We start from the raw sequence: 9,160 nt of genomic DNA, 5'->3' as shown, positions 1-9,160 counted from the left end.
TTGACTTTCCTTTGGTTTAAAGCTAGGGCTGAGTTGGTTTCTAAACAGCTCCAGTGATGTAACCTTGACCTAGCTACATCATCCCAGCATGACTCTTACGAAGGCCGTACAGAAGGAGCTACCCTTCACCTCTCCCCCTTTTCCTTCCCCGACACACCGGAGCAGAAGCCAGCCTGTCAGCACTGGAAGGCCGCACTTAGCTGTGAGGAGTGACAGACTATTCTGTTCCCTTCCAGATCCTGCCTTCGCATCTCCAACCCCGTGTCCCAATTCTCACGCGACGTAGAACAGAGACGAAGTCAAACCGGAATTCTGGCGCTGCTTTGACAGCCCAGCCTCCCTTCCACCTGGCAGGATCACTGAGGCAGCCCGTAGGACGTCAGCGTGAAAACATCAGCGTAGCAGTTCAACGGCAGCAGGCGCGTATGCTGTGGGTACCAAGCGATGTCAGACGTGAGGTCGGCATCGCCTAAGAGCCATCGTTATACCAAAAACGAGCTCGTTAGGCTTGCAGGCCACAGCAGAACAGTCACGAACACAAGCACGCTTCCATGTATTTTTAAGGCAGTGAGGATTAAAGAAATAGAGGAAGACGCTGCACGCCCTGTGGGATCTCCTTCCCCCACCCCACCACTTTACACCCAGATGTGGAGGCGAGCAGCGGGGGTCACACGGGCAGTAGCGACGAGGAACTGTCGAGGGCAGGAGTGAGCCGCAGCCGCAAAGATCCGCCACGCCCGTGTCGGTTATCGCGACACCGATCTTTGTATCGGCTCCTTCGTTGCCAGGTGCGCAGCTAGGTTCTCTCGGAAGTCGTGGAGGTAATTGTATTGCTGGAAAAGCACAACCAGGTTTGCCATGAGTGCTCTATGCTTTTGGAAAAGGCACTCCCCACCTTAAAAAGCTGTTTGAGAGCCCAGGATGAAAGATGCACCCTCTAGTCCATATATTTGTTTCCTTTGTGCTGACTCCAAATCCCCTGGAATTTTTCACGGTCAGACACAGGCTACACAGACCCTGGCTGGCTCCTGTGGTTCCTCATAAAGGGCACACGTGAGCTCAAGGTAACGGAAAACACAGTCCTTGCTAGGTGGGAGCTCCCCATCAGCATTCAAAGCTGCTTTATTTGGGTCACCAGGAGCACTGCTCTCTCCACGAGATGCAGAACACAGCCTTTAGCTAGTCTGATGGTGTACGAGAGTTTATAGTAAGGGTTCTTAGGTCAGCTCACTCATCATGCGGAGCAGTAATGCACAAGTGTTCAAAATGAGAGAAAAATGTTGCTCAGCAGAGGCTAAAGGACAGATCATCCACCCCAAGGGGCTGTGAGGGCTTCTGATTATAACAGTTGTTCATGTCCTTCCCCACCATCTTCAACAAGGGATGCAACCTGCACCCTTGCTTTGTGGAAAACTGATTTTCAGCAAGTAGTTTAAACATTTGCCTTCCAGAGAGGCTTAGAGCTAGCAGAGAGGCAGCTTTTAGGCAACTCTTCCTCCTCAAACTACTATCTTGTAAACTTTTAAAGTGTCAGCTCCAATTTCCTGTACGTGGAACTGTTTTAAGAGCATAACATCTAGGACTTGTACCAACAGAAATACGTAGAGTAGCTAAGAGTCCCACCAAAAGAAGAAAACCCCATTGTGTTCAGCAACTTAGGCCTCCCTCCGTGTAGGTTTTAACACTAGTGCTAGGGATACTTCTTGACAGAAGACTGCCAGCATACGGATGCGACAGCTGCAGAACATGGACGTGGCTCACTGGGTTAGGAAGATGGAATAAAGCCAAGGCAGAAAACCCAAGCAAAGGTCCAAGTTGTGAGGAGAACGTGAGCAACAGGGATAGGGACAACAGCTCAGCAAGCGATGAGCAGGGCTGGGGAGGAGAAAGCAGCAAGTTACTAACGATGGTGAAGAGCAGGGGTGGGGGGAGAGCAGCTGCCGAATTCAGCAGAGGCAGAACAAGAGGGTTAACTCCACCCCAAGAGAGCAGCAGGAGCACCAGCTGTGGAGCATCTCCGAAAGACAGAGGTCTGTGAAAGGAAGGGGAGGACTGCCCCAGCTCTCCGCTGTCGTTTGGACATGCGCATTACCTGCTGCAGCCTCATTACCTTGATGGTCTGTATCGCCCCCGAGCCCCTCAGGTTTCTGAGGCTGTCTATCACCTGCTGAGGTGCCAGCGCATCCGAGAGCTGAAGCAGGAGACACGCAGCTACTGTAAGGGACAGACACATAGACGTGTGTGCTACTGAGCGCCTCTTGCTGCCCGCAGCACCACTCGTGCACAGGAGTAGGTTTGTGCCACAAAAACCACTCCAGCAGAACTCAGCCTCATCATACCCGGGTCACAGATCTGCCAGGGTTTTGCTGAATACTATTTGTTGGCCCTGTCTGCCTTGCTGCTTCTGCCCAAGCCTGAAGGCTTTGGAAACAGGCAAAAATCCTCCCAGTTCTTTCCCCCCTGCCTTTCTAGCAGCATTTGGGAGGCAAATTCTGAAATCTTTCCAAGAACAAGTCCCAGTACACCCACCCAGTTAACTCCCCTTTGTGTCTTCTGACCGTATTTGCTTTTTTGGCAATATCACCACCCCTTCCTTCCAGGGCACACACAATAACTAATGTCCCTGTAAGCTTATGGGGGGCCATTGGGCTGAAGAAAGATGCAGAGGAATAGGTTAATCTCCTCCTTCTCTCGAGATGTTCAGGGAAGAGGGGAAAGTGCGATCCCATCAGTCAGAAGAGACTGAAATTTGCAGTGAAAATGGCAGAAGAGTCAGAAACAGTGGGAGAACTTTCCATCAGCCTCAGTGGAAGACTGACACTGCCTGACCCTCCACCCCCTCACGTACATACCCAGAGCTATACCACGACATACGTATGGCACTTGTCACCAACAGCTCCTTTACAGGTGTCAGATGGTCATAACGTCACCCAACACCTTTCCAAAGAAACGGGGCCAGACACATTCACGGCTACGTGCAGCGGCAGTTTACGTTGTAGCCACAGTTGGGCTTCCAGCAGAATTTGGCCCCTTTAGACAGTATTATCTCATGAGAACCGTCTCTGGGACGGGTTAGTCAGGCATTCGGAAGGGGAAGGCAACTGCTTACCGAGACAGGAGCGTCCGAGGCCACCGTAACAGCTGAAAGAGAAGAGAACATTTGGCTGTAACAAGCTGTAGTATGCTGCAGCACCCAGAGCCCCCCTTACGTAAGTGTAAGGGCACAATTCTTGCCTTGATACTGCTCAAGAGGAGCAGTGGTACAAGAAAGTTAGCCTTGTAGGTACATTCTACCTCCCATTTATTCTTCAGACCTTCCTTAAGTAGCGTCTTTCTAGAGAAACTGCAATTTTAAGGTTCCCCTCCATTCACGGTCATAGTCCCAAAGGCACAGGAGGACAGAGAAGGGCATGAAAATGGACAATCTCAATTTTCTTTAAATCCCACACCAGCTTCAGGCTTTGATGATAGTTGTGAGCTACTGACAGCAGCAGCGCTCTGCATCAGCAGGAAGCCCAAGGACTCAGGGGATGTCCCTGCGGGGAGCTGGCATTCAAGGAACTCTGAGCTTGGAAAGCTCTTCCTCTCTACCCTGAGCTCAGCTACAACTGTCTAAAGAAATTACTTTAAACCAGTCTCGGGCAATTTAAGAGTGAATTTTGCGCTGCTGGAACCCACTGAGTCCCTGATAAACAGTCCAGGGGTGTGTTATCCTCTGACAACATCTGCTCTAGCTCACAACTCGTGTTGTACACCCAATACCCAGCCAGGCCAGCAGCGAGGAGTCAGGCAGTGCCATTCCACACGCATTTTGAAGCGCTGGCTGGAGAGAGCAAGGGGAAAATGGGAGATTCAAGTCTTCGAAAGGACAAGTTAGCTCCAAAAGGGTGCACAAGGAGAAACAAGCCGCTTTTCACAGCTTGAACTAACCCTAAAGGATGCAATCATCACTTGACAGGGTTCATTTTCAGCTGGTCATGCATCTGGAGGGGAGATGGTCTCTTCAGGGGGTGTTTATGGAGAATATGGGGTGAAAGGGCAGCAACCAGAACCTACTGTATGACAGTCTTCCGGTTACTTTCCAGGCAGCTTCTGAGCTCTTCCAGAATTTTGCAGCACTTGGCAATGTCAGGAGCATCCCCATCAGGAATAGGGTAGTGGTGCACGCAGATCTCATGCTGGTGGTAGGCGTCTATAAGGTTGGGTACTCTGTATTTTAAGAGCTCTCCTCTGGTACAGAGCACGAATACATCCTGGGTCCCATAGTTCTTTAGTTCTTCTGCCAACAGATTAAGACACTTGCAAATAAACAAAAGCCTATCAAGCTTAAGGCTGAACAGATAAGCTACTTGCTATTGATTCTCTTGTTTAATCTTTGAGGTTAAGACAACAGGAGTTTGCAATTTTGCTTTGAGCAGCATTTACTTCTACTGAGTCTCTCCCACATTTGCCTTCAGGGAACCCACGAGAGGAATTTTCTCGGCTCAGAGCGAGTCTCAAGACCTGCCTCACTCGGAAGCACATCAGCTCTGAGAACAGCCTGTTCGCTGCTGCCAGCCTAAGCATGATTCTGTCCCATCTCCAGCCGTAACCATGTCCAAACACTGCGGAGTTTTTGCTATTAGGCTCTGCTCTTCTAGTGTTTACAGGTGAATACTAGGCACAAATCTTTACATGATTTCAACTTCTCTATCCCAATCTCACTTTTCTCTGGGAAAAGGAGATCACAAGTTTGTAGTTCTTCTTGGTCCTAGGCGATTCGAAGATGCCTTCTCCTGCACATGACTTAGCAGACCTCATGGTCACTGGGAAAGACATGCAGATGCCTGTATAGCTCCTGCCTGGAAATACCCTGACTGTTTATTCAGTGTTTGGTAAAGAAGCCACAGAGAAAGTGGCACTGCACACTTGAAAGCAATACCTAGTTCTCATAGCGGTGATGGTGCCAAGGTATTTGTGGCATCTTCAAGCACAAACCTCAGAAAGACAGCGCTGTCAGACAGCCCCCCAGCAAGGCTCTGTAAAGAGCTGCCCTGCGTTCTAACATCGTGGCACGTATGTGGACAACTATAGCGTGAACAGTACGGATAAGATGCCACCACGAATCCTTATGCCCAGATTAGATAAACTCCAGCAGTCTCCAGACTAAGGCAAGGTAAACCTCTAGCTTTTCAGTAACTTCTGCTCTCAGTTTACCTGCACGTTGTTCTTGCCCATTACATGGAAGTGAGAGGCACTTGCACACTGGCCAGAAGACTCACCTATATCTCTCTGAAGATTTCTTCTAACATCCTTAAACCTGCAACCTAAAACAAATGATGGATGACAGTTACCAATCCAGGTGAGTGCCATGTATGGAATGGCTGCTACAGCTGAAGAACAGAGCACAAAAACCTCCCAGCAAAAAGCAAGCAACAAAGCCACACCCCAAAGAAAAGACTGTTCTTATTTCTGCAAATAGATCACTAGCACAGAAGACAGTTTAAACACCATTATCTGCTTAATGCTGTAATGTAATAGGATTAAAAGAGATCTGCCCAAGGTTTTAAGCTGCTGTGCGTTTTCCAGATGAAAAGTTTTGGATATTATAAATCATGGTGTGGCTTAAAAACAAAAACACATGAAAACCCCACAAAACACTCACAAACCAAAAGGGCTGGATATGGATCACTCAAGAGTTGTCTGGTAGGAAAGTAAGTTCCCTGTTGTGTAATATTCAGCACAAACCACTTAAAAAACCCTTTTAACTATTCAGTCTTGTTTAGTCTGGGACGTGTAATTGCTCAAAATATTCGCACCATGTCCTCCCTCTGTCTCCCCTCCTTCACTCACAGCCCCCAGGGACACAATCTTTGTGCCTGCCCCAGCAACAGTCAGGACTGTGCATATCTTGAAACACCTTTTGAAAGCCTGACAGCAGAATCCTGCAGGCCAAGAGCTGTGTCAGCAGGGCTCTGACTGGAGGTTAGCATCTAGAGAGCAAACAGCTATTACTTGAACAGCTCAAGTGATGATAATTATAATAAAAACCATAATGCAGCCATTTTTTGGCATATATGTTAACTGGTGTTCAAGCGTTGGTGGGATTTTCATTCGCACTGGCCACCACCTGCTTCAAAATACCTTAAATTCAAACATTATTCAACACTTGTTTACTAGTCCTTTAGTGTGGTGTTAGTCCCAAGCTTGTATTTCTCAGAGCTGGCTCATGAAATTTGAATAACTGCTTTAAGTGAAGTAGGGAAAGTTCACACTGTCCCCATCAGCAGTTCCATCTCCTTTGGGACCACAGGAGATTCACCACAGCTGCAGTTTTGGTAGTTAAAAATACAGTGAAAGCTTGTATGTTTATTTTTATATCATGGCCATGGCAGTGCAACCCAGGTGCTAAGGTACAGAACTGTCAGCACAGCAAGTGAGTGTAATTTGAGCTCAGTATATCTTACAAAGGAATTATTTGTCAAAGCAGTCTTGTTTCACTGTTGCTGCTTGTTACAAATAGCAAGCCAGGCTAAAAAGCCAAACATAAAAAGATAAATTTAACTGACAATGGAAGACAGCCGCTATTTTCTTAACACTCTGCCACGTGATCTTGCATTAAGACATTCTCTAGATTAGCTTTGCGATTTCCAAAACAATTATTCCAGTGGTAGATTATAAAACAAGTCACCTCACCAAGTAAATGCCACACAGAATTCTGGGGTACAAGGTATCACCTCTCTTCAGCTTCAAACATGCCTGAAAATTTCAGTGAATGCTTCTTACCTGGAAGTGAACATAATCCCAGGAACTTAGAAGAGTAGACAGGAGACAAAGACAGCCTATCAGGAAATAAAAAATAAATTAAAAAAAAATCAGAACAGAACATTTTGATTATTTGAACAGAGAGAACTCACTACTAGACATTCCTTTTCTGTGGGACCACAAGAAGAGGTACATACCTATAATTAAGTTTTAAGAATAAAATGGAAGTATTCCAGTGTTATTTCTGAACCAACAAACAAGGGAATTACATGTTTGATAGCGTACTTCATCACATACCCCTGCTCAACAGGAAGAAAGTGTTGACAAATCCCGGCCTTTGCACCAAGACACTTGGCCTAGCACGACTGACGGTGACTAGCAAACGCTTCCAAAAGTGGACCTGGCCCCACATCCACTGGCAGTTCACCAGCACCAACTTAGTCCCTTTTCAGGGGCATCATCAGGCAAAACACAACCTCTGTCCTTGCTCTGGCAGGTCACCAGAGCTCAGCACAGATGTCCTTCAGGAAAAAACTCCCGTTTCACAGAACGGTTTGGGTTGGAAGGGACCTTAAAGAACATCTAGTCCAACCCCCTGCCACGGGCAGGGACACCTCCCACCAGACCAGGTTGCTCCCAGCCCCATCCAGCCTGGCCTTGAGCACTGCCAGGGAGGGGGCAGCCACAGCTTCCCTGGGCAGCCTGTGCCAGGGCCTCACCACCCTCACAGGGAAGAATTTCTTCCTAGTATCTCACCTAAATCTCCCTCTTTCAGTTTGAAACCATTACCCCTCATCCCATCGCTACCCTCCCTGATCAAGAGTCCCTCCCCACCTTTCCTGCAGCCCCCTTTCAGCACTGGAAGCCGCTGTAAGGTCTCCCCGGAGCCTTCTCCAGGCTGAACACCCCCAACTCTCTCAGCCTGTCCTCTCAGGGGAGCTGCTCCAGCCCCCTGAGCATCTTCGTGACCCTCCTCTGGACACGCTCTGACAGGTCCGTGTCTTGCATTCCTGTGTGACCTACTCTAGGTGCTCCTGCTCTGGCAGGGGCGTTGGACTAGGTGAACTTTTAAGGTCCCTTCCAACCTTAGGGACAGTTCCAACTTTAGGTGTTCTGTGATTCTTGTGCTGGTGCCCCCAGAGCTGGAGGCAGCCCTGCAGGGGGGGTCTCACCAAAGCGGAGCAGAGGGGCAGAACCCCCTCCCTCTCCCTGCTGGCCACGCTGCTCCTGATGCAGCCCAGGAGGCCATTGGCTTTCTGGGCTGCGAGCGCACGTCGCTGGGTCACGTTCAGCCTTTCACCCACCAGCAGCCCAAGTCCTTCTCCCCAGGGCTGCTCTCCACCCGCCCATCGCCCAGCCTGGGTCTGTGCTTGGGGTTGCCCCGAGCCCGGTGCAGGACCTTGCACTTGGCCTTGGGGAACCTCATGAGGTTCGCACGGGCCCAGCTCTCCAGGTCCCCCCGGACGGCCTCCCTTCCCTCCAGCGTGTCGGCCGCGCCACACAGCTCGGTGTCACCAGCGAACCGGCTGAGGGTTTCACAGGGGAAGGGCTGAACGCAAACGCCCGCGTAGTTTCTGAGGGAAAAGCCACCCGCGCCCGCCCGCGGCGCGTCTCACCAGGAGACGGGGAGCGGCCTCGGGTCCTCCTCATCGGCGTCTTCCTCGGAGGAGTCGAAGTCGCCCGCTCGCATCGCGCAGGGCTGAGGCGGGAGGAGAGCGCGGGAACCCACCGCGGAGCCGCAGCCCGCCCTGCCCCTGAGCTGAGGCGACCCCGGCGATCCCGGGGGCGATTTGAACTGTTCCCGCCCACACGGGCCACCTTATTGGGCGAGCCCTTCCCTCCCTTCGCCCAATGGGAAGCTGTCGCGCGCCGGATGAGTGGAAAACATCCTGCCGTTTCACGAGAGGAGCAATGCTGATTGGTGGGTCGCGAAGGAGAGGCGGGATTAAAAAAAAAAATAAACCCAAGCCGTCGGCGGCGATCTTTGCGCTGATTGGCTGAGGCGGTGTGGCGGGAAGGGGCGGTGTCTCGAGCCCCGGAGGCCGCTGCGGGTGGGGCGCTGGGAGGGCTCAGTCAGGGCCGGGCGGCGGCGCGGGGTGTTTCGCTGCGCTTTAAGTCCTTTTTTAAAGCCGGTTTCGCGTTTCTGACTGAAAAGCGGGTAGGAGTTGGCTTTCGTTGGCCCGTGGTGAATTGCCCCAGCTCTTTTCACCTGGGCTGCTGTTCCTGAGGTAAATGTGGCGCTGGAAGGCGAACACGGAGTACTCCCCAGAGCCTGCCTGCAATGGCTGTGTATTTCCATTCGTCTCTGGTGGTCTTATATCTGCTGCGGTGTGCTGGAGTGAAGTGTTGAAGTGAAGGGATGGGCCCTTTCTGAAAAGCAGGCCTGTGGGCTCAGGAATCTACATCCGCACAGGCT

At 50.5% G+C, this 9,160-nt stretch overlaps 1 protein-coding gene across 1 annotated transcript; it reads right to left on the bottom strand.

Annotated features, from left to right (window-relative positions):
- Nucleotides 1-529: 529 nt before the first annotated feature.
- Nucleotides 530-8,464, bottom strand: CDKN3 (cyclin dependent kinase inhibitor 3). Its single transcript, XM_086462696.1, has 7 exons — nucleotides 8,361-8,464; nucleotides 6,766-6,821; nucleotides 5,262-5,306; nucleotides 4,057-4,279; nucleotides 3,110-3,141; nucleotides 2,111-2,214; nucleotides 530-833 (listed from the first exon to the last, which is right to left on the bottom strand). Exons 1-7 carry the CDS (start codon nucleotides 8,432-8,434, stop codon nucleotides 747-749), a joined length of 621 nt encoding a protein of 206 aa, XP_086318822.1. The 5' UTR covers nucleotides 8,435-8,464; the 3' UTR covers nucleotides 530-746.
- Between the last annotated feature and the right edge of the window lie 696 nt (nucleotides 8,465-9,160).

The sequence above is a fragment of the Leptosomus discolor genome, chromosome 3 (assembly GCF_034619465.1).
Source record: "Leptosomus discolor isolate bLepDis1 chromosome 3, bLepDis1.hap2, whole genome shotgun sequence".
In the NCBI taxonomy this organism is placed as follows: Eukaryota; Metazoa; Chordata; class Aves; order Leptosomiformes; family Leptosomidae; genus Leptosomus; species Leptosomus discolor.
This window is presented reverse-complemented; position numbering and strand designations above follow the sequence as displayed.

Coding starts and splice junctions, on each gene's coding strand:
- CDKN3 (XM_086462696.1), bottom strand. CDS start 8,434: ATGCGAGCGGGCGACTTCGACTCCTCCGAGGAAGACGCCGATGAGGAG. Junction 5,307..6,765: donor GGGATTATGTTCACTTCCAG/GTAAGAAGCATT, acceptor CATTTGTTTTAG/GTTGCAGGTTTAAGGATGTT. Junction 4,280..5,261: donor AAATCTTCAGAGAGATATAG/GTGAGTCTTCTG, acceptor ATCTGTTGGCAG/AAGAACTAAAGAACTATGGG.